The following is a 17,390-nucleotide window of genomic DNA, read 5'->3' on the forward strand; positions in this document are numbered from 1 at the left end:
TTTTTAACCTTTCTCTTGAATGCTTTTATTGTTGTTTTTATGGGTTGTTACGGTAGGCTAAGAAGCCTTCCGCATCCTTTTGATTTGGCATGCCTGGTCGCCTTCGGGCGTTTCTATTCCATTAATATTATTACTTGGATTATTTACGTTCGCATGCCACGGACTTGCTTCTCATTTTAACGTCATTCGTTTTTCTTGCATTAGTTCGAGGGTCTTTCATGAGTCAGCTATTAGTTTTTCATTTTGTGAGCACTTCACTGACTCTGTGTTATGTTGGTAGCCCTGCCTACTCCCAGCGCCGTCAGGCTTGCTTCTCCTGTCTCATGTTCGTTCCTTCGTTTCTTTTACGATTGATGCATGGTTAATTTTATTATTATCATCCAGCATGCCTTCCTATCTTATTTTACCATGTGCTATGTTTATTATAGTGTTATTAGTCTTTCCGCGTGATTATATCAATCGTGGGTCTGGCAGGTTGGTATACCTGCTATCGCCCCACTCCTAGCCTCCCTCCTGCCCGATACCCCACCCCAGGGTTACCTTCCCTCTCTCTCTCCCGATCGAGTTAGAGTCACTATGTAGCGTTATGTTCCCCTCCCGGGGGCATTCGCTTTCTTTGCCCGGGCGGTTCCCGTTGTTCTGTGAGGCTTGCTATTATTATACATTAACGTGCATTACTTACTCTTTTGTACTACTCTACCCGGTCGTTGTCGTTTTCTTTCCGTCGCTCGTTTGGCCAACGATCGGCGGGAAGTTTTCTGCTCGGTCCGTGGTACCTTGTCATGTTATATTATTTTATTTTATTTATTTTGTACGTGCTACTCCCTCTCGGTCCCGCACTTCACAGACCCATTAAAGATCCCTTCCCCCTCTATAGTGTCCCGCACCTCACGGACCTCATATAGATATATATATATAAGACTTTCATCACGGGATCCCCGGACGTAGCTTTTATACATTACCATCTGGTCGAGTTGTTTAGTTGAACCTCCGGAGCCAACGTTACCCATTATTACTTGGATTAACTTTCTATATTAGTCACATATATATATATTATATATACAATCCTAGTTCTCGACCTTCCCTTCCCTCTTTTGATATGATCACGGTTACGGTCTGACTTATTTTTATTATACATCAAAATAAATCTTTTATCATGATATTGATATATATATATAAATCCTTTATCATGATATTGATATAATTTAAGCACCCGGGGCCCCCGAGCCCCTATTTGCTTTCATTCAGGATTCCTGATGTATATATATAAAACATTTTTATCATGATATTGATATATAAATCTTTTATCATGATATTGATATCATTTAAGCACCCGGGGCCCCCGAGCCCCTATTTGCTTTCATTCAGGATTCCTGATGTATATATATAAAACATTTTTATCATGATATTGATATAATTTACGCACCCGGGTCCCCCAAGCCCCTATTTGCTTTCATTCAAGATTCTTGATGAATATATATAAAACATCTTTATCATGATATATATATATATATATATATATATATATATATATATATATATATATATATATATATATATATATATATAAATATTTTAAGCACCAGGGCCTCCGGGCTCCTAATTTGCTTTCCTTTGAAATACTCATGTATCTTTTATCTTACAGACTGTACGCTGTGCGATGACGGCATGTGCCGCTGTCCTCTATCAACCCTGCGGCCATGACGTGTGTCGTTCACACGCCCACTGTTCTGTCCAAGTGGATGACTTAGCTGTTTGGCATCCAGACAATTGTGTAGTCTGCTACACAATGACCTCCACTCTAACATCTGACTCGGTGAGTGCATTTTCATTGATACAGACTTGTAGGGAGTTACGATTAATTTCAAAGATTATTAATTTTAAGGCCACTAGTCCTCTGGACTTCCCGCATGCCTTTCACTTCGTGTCTACGAAGTCCTTGGCCTTCTTCACTTTTCTTTGGCATAAATATCCCTCGCTAATAGTCTGTTCTCTTTCAGTGCTCCCAACTTGAGAAAGATACAGCTCGGGCTACCCTCAAGATCTGGATTGACGGGTTCGCCTGCAACGTGAAGGCCAAACAGCCTTATATCCTCTCTGAGGAATGGTGTTCCCGTCTCTACCCCCATGCTAAAACTTCAGCTGCGGTCCCCAAAGAGTTGGCGGATCCTATCATCGAGAGGTTCGAATCCCTTCTTCTGGCCCCGGACCAAGAAGAGACGGGCGGCACCCTAACTGAGGACGTCGCTACCCTCAACCTCGATGTGGAACCCATGGCTCTGGACGATCCCGACGCAGGTAGGGACGTAGGTGAGTCAGGTGGTTCCCGGGCTAAGATTCCTATCCCTACCCCGGCTTTCTCTTCTACTTAAGAACACTCTTCTTTTCGAGGTTTTCCGGGGACAACCGGGACTGGTCTCAGTCCCCGGCTGTTATCCCCAAGGTGAAGGCTTATCGTAAGCCTTTATATACGACCCACAAGTCTTCCAAAGACCACAGGTCTTCGAAATCATCAGCTTCGAAGGCTAAATCTTCCTCCACCAGAGTCTCTCAAGACCCAATTGCTGTGCCTTCAACCTCTCACGGAGTAGCCTCCGTTCCGGCACCTGTCCCCCCCCCCCCCGGCGGAATCATCTAACCCGGTGGATTTTTCCGAGAAGATGTTTGCTCGTTTTGTGTCAATACTATCGTCTCATACGCAGCAATCACAAGAGACAATAGCTTCTATGGAGAGCCTAGTTCAGGGACTCATGCGCTCGGGGCTGCCACCGCCACAACAGCAATACCCCATCCCCGATGCCTCCAAGCTTCCTCCTTTCAAGAAGAATAACCCTTGGAGGTTGGCATTGCATGCCCCCTTCTCGGAGGGTATGTTGTCAATCGAAGATTTCGGTACCCGGCCTCTTGCGGATTATGAATTCTACCCGCCGGGTCTTGAATTCCACTTCCCCGGCTACGCTCGCCTCACGGAAGAGTTTCTGATTCGATTGGATAAGGTCCCAAAGGAAACTGTTAATTTTCCTAAAGAACAGGCACAGTCTGTCTTGGTCCGAGTGTTCAATGAGTGGGACTGCTTGAACACAATGATTACGGCCTACAAAAGTTCATATACTATGTTTGTGGCCGACGACCAGACCCCTACCCCATGTGCGACCAAGATCATAGAGACTGTCTTTCAGGCTATCAAGGAAGAGAAGCCTTTACCTCACTTCAGGGAGACCGACTTACCCTCCCTTCTCTTTCCGGGAGACAGTGAATGTTGGCGGAATGTCCCAGCTACCTTCTCGGTAGGTAAGTTGAGCCAGGACTGTGCCTCGACGCAGTTCAGCGAACGGCTTCCCAAACTCCCGGAGGCTCATTAAATTGGAATATGAGTCGAGGTGTAGATTCAGCAGATCCCTTAATTTAGTTGCCCTTTCTGAATTGACCGTCGCCACTTACAACGAGGAGGACCTCCTTAAGGTCCTCACTAAGTCACTTTTGCAAAACTTTATGGCTGACGCCTATGATTTTGCAAATGCCAGGACACATTGTCGACGACACGTTCTATCCGAAGCCACGATTAGGCACGAACCTAATAGGCTTATCAAAGCTCCAGTCTGGGGCCCGGATCTTTTCCCAGGGGACTTAGTTAACTCGGTCCTTAGCGAGGCAGCTAGAGCCAACCAAAACCTCACGGTTAGATGGGGCCTCGTTTCAAAGATGAAATATGAGCCTACTAGTACCCCAATTCGAGGTAGGAAGAGATTGAGGCCCTTCCAATCTTCCCAATTCAGGCAGCCTCTGCAAGTGGTTCAACCGGTCTCAGTCCACGGAAGAACTACGTTCCTTCACAAAAGATCTGTTACTAAAGAATGCAATCCAAAGCATACGTCGCTTAAGATTTCAAGGACGCTTGTTCAGCGTGCCAAAGAAAGGCTCAGACGAACGGAGAGTAATCCTGGACCTGTCTCGTTTAAATTCCTTCATTCGTTGCGACAAATTCCATATGCTTACCGTCTCGCAGGTGCGGACCTTACTTCCCCGTGGGGCGGTCACCACCTCCATCGATCTTACAGATGCCTACTATCACGTTCCAATAGCGAGACATTTACGTCCTTTTCTGGGCTTCAAGCTAGGCAAACAAGCCTATGCATTCAAAGTGATGCTATTGGGGCTCAGCATAACACCCAGAATCTTCACCAAACTAGCAGAGACAGTAATTCAAGAGCTTCGGACTCGGGGGATACAGGTAGTGGCCTATCTAGACGATTAGCTAATCTGGTCAGACAATGCCCAGATTTCCCGCATAGCAACGAACAAAGTCCTCACCTTCCTTCGACAACTGGGATTCCAAGTCAACCTCGAGAAATCCCGCCTGGTCCCGGAGACCAAGTTTCAATGGCTGGGACTACAAGGGGACCTGTGCTCCCATACGCTGTGCCTCCCCAAAGCCAAAAGAAAGGAGTTAGCGAGGAATACAAAACAATTTCTCAGGGAAAAGTTGACCTTCCGAAGGAGCCGAGAGTGGATCCTAGGTTCCTTACAGTTCGCCTCCGTGACAGACATCGTCCTGGGGTCCAAACTCAAGGACATAAACAGAGTGTGGCGCTCTAGAGCAACCGCAATACGCCGAGACAGACGTGCTCGCCTTTCCCCAACCCTGAGAAAAAGTCTGCAGCCTTGGACGAAGATCAAGAATCTTTCCAAGTCGGTTCCCTTACAACACAAGAAAGTCCAAGTGTTATGGTCACCAGTCTTCCAACAAATGCACGTCAACGTCCTAGAGGCCATGGCAGTCTTCCTCACTTTAAAACGTCTCAATCCAGCCAGGAATCTCCATATCAGACTGGTTCTCGACAGTGCAGTCATAGTACACTGCCTCAACAGGGAAGGCTCCAGATCAGCCCAAATAAACCACATCATGTTGAAATTTTTCTCCATGGCGGCAATGCACAAGTGGCACCTGTCAGCAGTCCATCTAGCAGGAGTCCGGAATGTGGTAGAGGACTCACTTTCCCGGACGACTCTGCTAGAGTCGGAATGGTCACTAGACAATCGATCTTTCCAGTGGATACTATCTCCAGTCCCGGGTCTCCAGGTGGGTCTGTTTGCGACGAAATCCAATCGCAAAATAGATTGTTACGTAGCCCCCAACCTGGACCCTCAGGCTTATGCCACGGACTCTATGATTCTAGATTGGAATACCTGGAAGACGATTTATCTGTTTCCTCCGGTGAATCTCCTGCTGAAAGTTCTGCACAAACTCAGATCCTTCAAAGGTCAAGTGGCTCTCGTAGCCCCCAACTGGCCCAAGAGCAATTGGTTCCCCTTGTTGCTAGAACTAGGTCTCCGCCCCCGGCGGATTCCCAATCCGGTGCTAACACAGACAGTGCAAACTCGCAATGTGTTCGCTTCCTCAAGGATTCTGAATGCCCTAACTTTATGGACTTCATGAAGTTCGCAGCCCAACGAGGTGCAAACATCGATCCTTTGAATACTATTTTCCTGGAATCTGACAAAAGGGAATCTACTCTCTGTCAATATGACTCAGCTGTCAAGAAATTAGCTAAGTTCTTGAAAGATTCCCAAGTTGAGAAAATGACGATGAACCTAACGGTGACATTCTTCAGAAGTCTCTTCGAATCTGGCCTGGCAGCCAATACCATTACTACAATCAAGTCAGCCTTGAAAAAGATCTTCCATATTGGTTTTGACATTGATCTAACGGATTCCTATTTCTCATCCATTCCGAGAGCTTGTGCCAGACTAAAGCCTTCAACTCGCCCTAGCGCAGTTTCCTGGTTTTTGAACGATGTTCTTAAGCTAGCCTCTGACACTTTGAATGAATCCTGTAACTATATGGCATTATTAAGAAAGTCACTGTTTCTTTTGAGCCTCGACTCTGGCTCCAGAATCTCAGAATTGTCAGCCTTATCTAGAGACCCTGGTCATATAGAGTTTCTCTCTTCGGGTGAGGTCCTTCTCTCTCCTAACAAAGTTTTCCTGGCTAAAAATGAAGACCCCCAAAACAGGTGGTCTCGCTGGAAGATTGTTCCACTTCCTCGAGATCCATCCCTGTCTCCAGTTACCACCCTGAAATCCTACTTAAGTAGAACTTCCACTACAACCACAGGGCCCTTATTTATTAGAGAACACGGAGGAACTATTACCCTTACGGGAATCAGACAACAAATTCTTTATTTTATTAAACACGCTAATCCTGAATCATTCCCACATGTCCATGATATTCGAGCTGTGGCTACCTCAATTAATTTTTTCCACCATATGAAATTTGATGAGCTCTCAAAATATACGGGTTGGAAGTCCCCTAAAGTTTTCAAGCGCCACTACCTAAAACCTTTAGAAGCTCTTAGATTTGCCACAGTGGCTGCAGGGAATATAGTTCCTCCTGAAGGTACTGAGTCCTAATCACAACGTCTTGCTCTGTCCTCTTTCCCTCCTGCCTGACTTACCTGTTGTTCCTACCTGTTTTGTTACTATACACCCTTATGGTGTATTATTTTATTATTCAATTGTTCAATTTCACGAATTATTTTGATTTCACTTGTTCTTGAAATCCCCGAGCTGATTTTATTTTGCATTTTTGATTACCAAGCTGGATTCCCACTATTCATATCTGTTGAATTTTACCTACGGGTTTCATTATTGATTGTTTACCATGTCTATTTATCACTGTCATATACATGTTGATCTATTTTTACGGGTTTTCACATCCCTCTTTTCTTATATTAAACTCATCAGCTCTGTTATTTTTGTGTTATTCCCTCTTCAGGTAGTTAGCCATATTGGGTCCCCATTCTCTGGTACGATTTCACTGGGCGGCACGGGTCGGAGCCCAGAAAAGGGATTTTGACGTAGGAAAAATCTATTTCTGGGCGAGAGACCCGTGCCGCCCAGTGAACCCACCCGTCCCTCCCTAATTGGGCCCCAATCTGGGGTGCTATAGGGAGTGATGTCACTGGCGTGGGATTGCTAGTAGTAGTAGGATGTTGAACGGCACCTCGCTGTTCGGGGATATTGACAGGCGATATCTAAATGGTGCGAGGCCTCTGGTTGTGATTTATTCAGCGCCCCAGTATTATACCGACACCTTATTAAGGTGAGCGAGCTGGGTTCAACCTAGCATTCCTATACAAATTTTTCTCTGGTAAATTCATAGCAGTTTTTACCTTAGAAATGATGTAAAAGGAGCATTTCACTGGGCGGCACGTGTCTCTCGCCCAGAAATAGATTTTTCCTACGTCAAAATCCCTTTTTTAGAAACCTTTAAGTATAAGCAATCAGGATTACAATGTTTTCATTTGCCCCGAGTCCCATATGGCCACCATTTAATTTTACTATATGGCTACCATGAGCATATAAATAAGCAAGAGTTTTTATTTTGACAGCTAGACAATCACTTTCAATGCTGCGGAATCCAATGCTCATAGCTGCAGATGTGTCGAGACATTTTTTTATAGTATTTCTTGCAAATACTAATTTCTTAAGACAAATTGGCCATTAGACCATAGTAAACACGAACCACTTGAGCTTGGTTATCTATTGATCTGATTATTGTAGTAGGCATATATTATGTATGTTGAACAGTTAACTGGTCTCTACATGCAAGTTGCTTGGTGGTGGTTGTATTATAATGTTTGCTTTTTTTTTTTATTTTTGGCTAGCTCTAAAACATGAGGGACAAAGCACAAAAATTGCAGAAAAGCTACTTGTTAAGATTGAGAATCTATCAATTGGAAGCAGTGTATGCTCTGCCAGTCTGGGAGGGACATCACTTTAGATGTTACAAATACCCCTTATAGATGAAATGTTTGATATATAGAAGATGGCCAAGAAATAAGCAACCATAATGACAGTCAAAGATCTCATTTAATGCTTCAACAACAGGGTGATGTCCCACATATGATTTTATGATAAAGTCATCTATGCTTTTGATACATACAACGAGGATTCTCTGATGAGTACTACCAGAAAAAAGAGAAAGCAAGTAAGAGCACCAATCCAGTATCAGGTCAGAGATGACACAAACATAAAAACACATCCCAATGAGCAGGCTCCTTTCATAAACTGTCCTGACCAATGGTCTTGCTGCAAAGACTAGAGTACAACAGTATATCCCGCAAAGAGGTCATCGCCTCGTCTCCGTGGCATACCAAGAGTAACGAAGACTTCCTATTCCAGGAAAACAATCATGAAGAAGCAGACACATTATTGATATACCAACAGACTTATGGGATCATAGCAAAACTCATAAGGTACATGTAATGAGGTTAAAATATAACCTCATGCTGAAGAACACATCCATTTTCATGGCCTTTAGGGTTAAACACGTTCATTTCCATGGCCTCTAAGGTTAGGGGAATAAAGCCAATATGGAGAGCCATAGGGGCAGACAGGACAATGCTTTGCACCGTTCCATGTGTTCATGGGACTGACAACACATGACGATTCTCTTGTATAGGCAAAATCACTTTGGCTGCAGTCTACTTCAAGGCAGATATAGATGTAATCAAATCTCTACAGAAGTGACAGAAACTATTTTAGCCACTTGCTAGCTTCATCTGTGCAGCATACTCCCCCAAAGGTATCTACAACAAGACCATCTTCAAACTGCAATGGTATCTCTCCTGCAAGTATATTTCAGAAAGTGACAAGCTACCTCCTACCCTGAGATTCCACATCAAAGCCAGCGTGGGGAAAGGCTAGCATTGCTCTCTGCATGATTTTCAGTGGGATGTTTTGCATAATAGCTACCACAAGAAGTCCAATAGCCAGCTGAGATCAACCATGACAGATGCCCTTTTAGCTCCAAAGACCATCATTGAGATGGTTAGCTGCCAATGTAAAAAAAGACTGTTCTTCTGCTAGATGATCTTGCAGAACAAAGAACTTATCTTACTTAAAGCTTGGCCAGTGCTGTAGTGAGTGTCAGAATGATGAGGACACCAAACAAGCATGAAACTGATGATGGTAATGATATAATAGTTTCCTTGGTTGCCTAAAAGATCAAACCAATTTTTATCATGAGCATCTTGCTAAAACTTTCAATAAAATGGAATATTTCAGACAAATATGTTTGTATTTGAATCTAGCATTATTTATTTTGCTTCCATTAGATTCCTTGGCCTAGGAAATGGTGTTTTATTGGCCAAAATCATATTTCTGTTATTTATAAACTTGAAATATTGGTGAAAACCTTTTTTTTATGGCAGCCATTTTGTAAAATCCAAGATGGCAGCCATATAAGTATCAGGGCAAATGGAAACATTGTTTTTTTTATTGGTTTACAATAAAGTTTCTTAAATGTATACTTTTGATACTTCACAAAAATCTAGTAAAATTACATAGTGAGCCTGACTAACAGTCTGCTCCTAACATTTGTTGGCATTACGAAATATAAGATAACCACAAAAATATAGAATCCATAAATATATGCTGCCTACCTTGATAGCACTCCAAAACCCTTTATTTTCTAACTTAACCAAAGAAAATTCTTTGACTATTATAAATATTTTGCCATAAAAGCTATAAAAATGTTAATTCTAGCACATTAAATTGGTACTTTTCCAATATGATTGCCATAAAAACTTAAAAAAACAAAAAAAAAGTTAAAACAAAAGTTTTTGTGCCTTCTTGGCCTTGCCGCAAATAAGCAAATCTTGAAATGTTAAACCTGCATATGGTAAAGGACAGCTGTTTCCTCATTATTTAGTTATGTGAGATTTTTATAAATTGTAGCATTGTTAATTGGCATATGATAAAGGTAATATATTACCTTGACCAAAAGGGTGTTCACATGAATTTTACTTCATAAGATTTAGGGGCCTTTTTTTCTAAATGACATTTTATTAGTTTTGTTTTCATATATTTTTTTTTTCAATTAGTAAAAAAGATGACATTTAGTGTCTATTACAAATGGTAGTTTGAGTTCTGATTGTAAGAATAAGTGCACAGTGTCCATCTTGATTGTTCTCTCAAGGTTGCCAAATTGATATTCAACATTTTCTGCCTATCAGAGTATTATTAACGAAGGGCTCCAACAGGGAAAGCAGCCCAGTGCAGAAAGGAAGTAGAGAAATAATGAATAAACTATACAGTATATTGTTATTATTATTATCATTACTGGCTAAGCTGCAACCCTAATTGAAAAATCATGGTGCTACAAGCCCAAGGAAGGGCTCCAGCAGGGAAAAGTAGCCCCAGTGAAGAAAAGAAATAAGGGAATAAATAAACTACAGTATATGAAAAGTAATGAATACTTGATATAGAACATTTTACCATCAGTAACAATGTTAAACTAGATTTGTCATATATAAACTGTAAAGAGAGACTTATGTCAGCCTCTTCAATATAAAAAAGAATTGCTGCAAGTTTGAACTTCTGAAGTTCCATAGATTCAACTGCCTGATAAAGATCATTCTACAATCTAGTCACAGCTGGAATAAAACTTCTAGAATAATTTGTAGTGTTATGCCTTATGATGGAGAAGACGAAACTGTTAGAATTAATTACATACCTAGTTCTACTTAAAAGATGGTACAGTCTGAGAAGATCTTGAATGCAAAGAATGGTCAGAATTATGAAATATCTTATGCAATATGCATAAAGAATTAACTAAACAACAATACCAAAAATTAATATCTAGATCAGCAATTAAAAGATTCAGTAGCCTGCAAGTTCTTGTCCAACAAATTAGGATGAGATCCAGAAGCTGAAGACCAGACTGGAGAACAATACACTTCTGCAGAATAGATTGATTACCAATATCTTAAAAGACTTTCTCAATAAGCGAATGTTTTGTGCAATGGAAGAAGAAAGACCAAATGTGTTTATTAAAAGTAATTTTGCAATGAAGAATCCCACTTGAAATTTTAAAGAAGTCATATACAGTTAAAATAACATTATCAAAGCAGAGATCTGGATGTTGAGGAGCCACTATCCTTGACCTGCTTACAATCATACTTTGGGTTTTTGTCACCATTCATGTTCATCCCCCATGATTTTCACCATGCACTAGTTCTAGCTAGATCTCTATGAAGGAATTCAGTAACCACAGGTTTAAATTCAGGAGATTGAATTTATGTAGAGAGTAACATTATCTACATGTACAATAAGCTTTTTTCTAGTATGAAAAGTAATGCGCCGAGAACACTACGCAAAGTAGCATCTGATATTACATTTGTTTAATCACTGATATGCCTAACAACAACTGACAAGAAACAGATTTAAGCAGTTACATTCAAGATAATCTTGACCTAGTGTATAAGTTTGAACTTATTCAAATTGATTTTTATGCTTTCATTAACATATCTAACTTTAATAGTATAGATTTAAAGGTTTACATACTTAATCTTTATAGTTTTAATAAGCAACGTCGGACATCTTCAAAAGCACAAAACAACACAGAGCAAAGCAGAACACGTCTGACCAACGCTGCTGCTATGGAGGAATGCAGTAAGGGGGTGGGGAGGTGTAGGGGTGGGGAAGGATAGTCGTAGTAGGAGGCAGCAGACGGGTGTAGGATGGCACCTCGTTGTTCCGGGGGATGTTGATGAAGGAGAGGTCTAACTGGTGAGGGACCTATGGTCGTGGTTCTATCACGCCCCAGTTTACTATACCGACACTCATAGAGTGAGCGAGCTGGGTTTATTCCTGGCATTCCATGCATCCTTTTTTTCTCTGGTATATTTAGCAATATGTATGCCTTAGAAATGGTGCTATAGGAGCATTTCACGGAGCGACACAGGTACCTAGCCCAGAAATAGATTTTTCCTTCGTCAAAATCCCTTAATTTGTGCTGAGTTTAGACCTATCCTTTCTTTTGCTTTATAGGATGTTCTGGACCTTGATTGTTGTATCTTTACTAGTGACATAATTGACATTCCAGAAAATGAGAATATTGTTATGCAGATGATACTTTATGGAACATTGTTAAGACAAGGGAGATCATTCAATGTTTAAGTTCAACTGGAGAAAGCTGCAGTTGCAGTATTCAGACCTCACCAGACACACCAACAAATACTGACAAACGATGAATAATTGCTGCAACCTTATTGATACTCCCAGACCCCTTATTTCCTTATATTATAACAAGAAAAAATATTATCTCAGCCTTGAGAGAAAAAAATAAAAGTAATAATATTCATTGTTAAGAAACACAAAATAAAGGAAAGCCTTCATAGTTATATTACAAAAAATAGAAAAGACAAAGCCATTAGTACACAAGGCTTGAAAATTCACTTATATGACTACAGTATGATGTAATGTATTTTCTTATATAACAAATTTTGTAACCTTTTTTTTTTCTTTTATAGCAACACCTGATCTGCATTTGATGTTATATAATTGTAAATAAATACCCATAAATAATGCTTTATGGAATTCCATGATCTTCCTTTAAATAATCAAATTTGTGAATATCAAACCCTTAAACCCAGGAATGGTAAAATTTGAAAAAGGTTAAACAGCAAGATGAAAGAATGAAAGAGGGAATAGAGGTAAAATAGAATGCTAAAAACATGGTGGCCAAAGTGGTATTTGCAAAATCTCGTAATGCCAACAATGCACTGTGTGAAGCATACTGAAAAATACTAACCCCCTTTTGTGATAATAGAGATATGGAATGGATCTATAAATTTATTATAATTAACAAAGTTATAGATTTTTAAGACAATATAGATTAAACATAAAGAGGATAATCATGGATTTGAGTAAAAACCTTAGTTACCTAATGACCTTTGCTATTAACACATGTGACCAGGTTCACAATATGCCATGATCCCAAGTACTTCATAAAAATTACTAAGGATCATGTAACCCTGACCTTCTCATCTTTATCCATTTATGGTTATGGTACAAAATCAAATTATGTAACTCTTAATTTGACATTTTCATTCTGAGGATTCGCAGTCAGAGATGTTTTTTCTCTGAATTAAACACTTTACTGGTGTGCTGTGTCTTTCTCTATGTAGTATGAGAAAACTTAGATATTTAAAAATGATTACTATAAAGATACTTTTCATGTTTCATGAAAGACAAACTAACCATGAAGTACCTGATTCTTAGTACAGTACTATGAATTGGTAACTTTGGGAAATGCATAGGTGAGGTAGGCAAGAGAAGTGATAGGAGAGTTCTATTCTTGGTATTGCTTTTAATCAACATTTATTGTTTTTTTATTAGTTATAGTTACAGAACTATTGATAAACCATTAATTAACCAACCTTAAGGGATCAAGAATTTAAGGACCGTAACCGTTTAAGAATTGCAGATGTTTGGCAGTTTTGTATAATATGCTATTTGTTTCTCATGCACATTTTTATTATCTATTTATTTACCTATTTATATGTATGGTGACCTTATGATTTTAACACATCCTTGCATTTCAGAGGATAACAACACAAGAGTGTTGTTTGAACGTGTACTTACATCAGGACAGCTAAAAAACGAAGACACTGTAGGTTTATGGAATCGTTTTCTCGAATTTGAATGCAATGTAGGAGACTTGGCATCCATAGTGAAGGTTGAGAAAAGAAGAGCGCAAGTGCTACAAAAGGTAAATGAACTGAATTCATTGGAACAAAGAGGATTTTGTTATCTGATTGCTACTTTATTATCTGTCAAGTCCTATAAATCAGTAAAATGATTTATTCTTTATGTAAAAGGAAACCAATAAGGTAGAACCAGAGGAAAATTGGATTACCAGTAATTTATTTGGCAAAATGGAAAATTTATCTGTATATTTGTACTTGTTTTCTGCAGTTTTGCTTGTAATTCTTCATACTTGTGGAATTTTGATCAGTGCCTGCAATAAGAAATCAATTATTAAATGATTCAGTACCTTCAATATCAAATGAATTATTAAAAAATATGCATCCACAGAAATCTGTATAACATAATTTTTATGACAATTATTAAATGTCCTTGACCATGAAATAAGGAAGGAGGATGCTAAGTTTACAAATCACTTGTTCCAGGTTGAGCTTTTAGATGAAATCTCAATAGCTATTAGTTGTGTGAAATTTATTGATACCACATATATTCACAAAGATTTATTTTCCTCAAAAAAGCAGTGAATCAAGGAGTATGTTGTGGTTAATCAGTTGGTAGAATTGATGTTGCCCTTCAATCAGGGAATTTTGAACTTTTTCTCTTTTTGCAATATAGCCTGAAAGAGAAATATACATTGCCAGTTTTCTTGGCAATAGGAATCAAACTCAGTACAGTACAGAGTTTCAACAATTCACACAATGCATAAATTTACCTGCACATAACTGTACTGTAATGGACCGGCAAACTATTCTTCAATAGTGTTTACACTGTAGCATTCACGCAACAGTAAACCATACAGTACTAGCATGGACTGTCACCTCCAGTTGCTGGAGGGGGTTTCTCAGTGGCAATATTTTGCAGGTCGGTCAGGTTCGGTGTAAGTACTGATCCTGTCACTGCTGGTTAGTGTGAACGTGGCACCTGCATGGATACTTACCATACCAACAGTCAGTATGCTTCAGAAGTAGAGGTAGGAATCTGTTTTCCACCGAATAGACAAGGAAAAGTTAATTACATTAGTACAGAACTTTGAGTTCTTGTCGTCGTCGGCGCCCACTCGTGTCCAAGTATTGGGTTCTGTCGTTAGCCATCAGCCTCCTAAAGAGATGAAGAAGGGTGGAGGAAACGACATAATGCCAGTAGCTGGGTATATTGTTTTGGGTGGTCGTGGCTTTGCAACGGCCACGCGCACACACTTGGCCCACACCGTTTTCACCGCGGCTCAAGACATATGGGACAGGCGGCTTCTCCGATGTTGGTTGCATCGGGCTGCCGGGTTCTTGTTATGTCAAGGCCCGCCTTGTTGCCTGCCCGACAGGCATTGCCCTCTTCCGCCGGCGCTGGGAAGCTCCGCCGTTGGGGTCTTGTTTGGTTTGATTTTGGAGTTTTCCTTCTCCTAGCCTTTGCCTATATTAAATAAAGGAGAAGGCCTATAGGGGTCCAGTCTTGGTCTGGTCTCTCAGAACTGGCCTTAGCGGTATGGTTGAGCCTGCCAGGGTGGATACACTACCCCACCGCCATTGCCCAGCCCATCATTGAGACACTCAAGCCCCTCTACTGCAGCAAAGTGCTGGACCATCAGAGGGGAGAGTTCTTGTACAAATGGCTGATAAGGATTGTAGTAGCAATGTGAAAAGGGTAATGCCATTATTTGCTTTTTCTCACTTCTGTTTTTCTCTTCCTCTTCAAAAAGTAGTGCCTTATACATTCATTGTGAATGTATATGCAAGATATGGTCAGGTCCAGTTCCATTGTATGTCCATTTACGTGCAGGTATAGTGTGAATAGACCCTTGTGCTTTTCCTACAATCTAGTTCATGACAACTCTCCTTAAAAAGGTGCTGTTATCCTGAAGTCTTACTTCATCTTTTGTCATGCTATGCTTACTACTATTTCAGGGTTGCAGTCCTGGAAATTATCCAGTGACCCCTCCAACAGATAAGTTTACACCATGTGGATAATGTTTTGCTAGACCACACAGTCTACATTCAAATTTAATTCAGTAAAGTAGGCAACTTTCTTTGTCTTTGTGGAGAAGGGGAAATGCTTTCCTATGCTTCCGTATGATTATTTATAGAATATTTCTGAAGGTGATAAAAATCTTGTAATTTTCTATGAAAGTGTAATTGGACAATGCTAAGTGATGAAAACAAAAACCATTTACTTATCAATCTCGTGAGAAATCAAATCAGTTGAACTAGAGGGAGAACCCTAGACTATTGGTTAGACCATTGAAAAGAAACTTCACCTTGTGGAAATCCTGTAAACCTTGATTTTAGACATCTCTTTAGGCCTCAACTTTAAAATCATTTTGATAGCCCTACCCCTGTGAGTAGATTACTAAAATACATAAACATTCTGTCAATGTGTCCCTAATAGTGTAGGGGATAACAGAAAAATAATTCAAATAATGATAAAAGCATCATATTTGACACACTTGTTCTCCAAGTCATACTAATCAAATCTGGCTGATTAGCCAATTGAAAATCCAGGATGGATGCAAATTAGCTTCCTGAAGTTGATATTTTGCTTAGACGTGTTTGTAATTGTCTGAGTTCTTAGCTCTTGATATGTATTCCTATGTTTTCAAGGCTACTGAAGTAGATTTTAATGTCTATAAACCATGCTGACACATTCCCCCAAAAATTTTACAGCTTATAAAGTAAGCTGATACATATGTTTCAAGATCTTACTGTTTGTAAAGAACACAAGCAGGTTTTTCTCACTAATTTTCTCATTGCAAATCTGTGGTAAACCACATTGGCTAATGGACTAAACTAGATGAGGGAAGCACTTAGGTTTCTGTGTGTGACATAGTATGTCTTCCTCAAAAATTTCAAGTGAGTGAAGCTGATGAAGTTTTTGAAGGAGTGATTGCCAGGCACTACTAAGTCACACTGGTGACATCATTGCTGTGATACACAGCATGGGGTTCAGTGTTAGATAACTAGGAAATGTGTGTTGACATTATACTACAACTACCTACTACTATCCCAAATGCTGGCTAACTAACTTCAAATCAGTTAGGCAAAGATAACAGAATTTTATTTGTCTGGATGGTATACATATCTCATGGGACTTATGACACTGGATGAACAATTGGTCTTGGTGTAGAGCACCATGCAAGAACCTAGTTGCATCCAATGCAGGAAAGTATTGATACAAGAATAATCCCTCATCCCTGAACATCATACTGACCATGGACGGTAGTTTTATTGGAAAATTATGGGACACTGATTGGAGTAAATTTTGCCTATGTGTCAGGAGGTTAAGAAAGAAGATTTAAAATCCCCTCAGGCCAATCCTGCCAGAAGAGGAATTGTTGGATACATGAACTTTGCAAAGAATATTCCTCTGTTTCATTCACTTTGTGTACTGCTCATTAAGTTAGACCCTCCTATTTGCAATAAATAGCTATTTTGCTGATTGATTTTATTTACTTAGTAGTTTTTGGGTATTGTTAGTAGCATTTTTTTCTATAGACAGAATAACTTTAGATATACAACAAGAATTCCAAAGCAATTTTCATTACTGCAGATCAAGTTCAACCCACAAAACCTTTAAAGGTTGGCTAAATAATGAACATCAGGGTAAATTCATAGAAATTATAAAAGGTTTGTTATTTTTATGAACTATTTGGAAATATGAAACCATAGTTATTTCATAAATACATGACATGCCCCATATTTAGGTGGAATTGTCACCTTCTCAGCCATGCAATTGTGGCCTTTTAGTAGCTTCAGCTCTTTGATGCTTGCTAGTAATAATTGATGAAAAAGAAGTTACTTCTTACGTGAACAGTTGCACCTTTTGACAAACCATCACTCACTGATGCA

General features: G+C 39.8%; 1 protein-coding gene across 1 annotated transcript in view; it reads left to right on the forward strand.

Annotated features, from left to right (window-relative positions):
- su(f) (cleavage stimulation factor subunit su(f)) overlaps positions 1 to 17,390 on the forward strand; it is a 209,464-nt gene that overhangs the window by 165,256 nt on the left and 26,818 nt on the right. The window contains exon 9 of the mRNA XM_068378551.1: positions 13,392 to 13,558. Within this exon, the coding sequence (XP_068234652.1) occupies positions 13,392 to 13,558 (167 nt within the window). The remainder of the gene's footprint in view (positions 1 to 13,391; positions 13,559 to 17,390) is intronic.

The sequence above is a fragment of the Palaemon carinicauda genome, chromosome 8 (genome assembly GCF_036898095.1).
Source record: "Palaemon carinicauda isolate YSFRI2023 chromosome 8, ASM3689809v2, whole genome shotgun sequence".
Taxonomy (NCBI): Eukaryota; Metazoa; Arthropoda; class Malacostraca; order Decapoda; family Palaemonidae; genus Palaemon; species Palaemon carinicauda.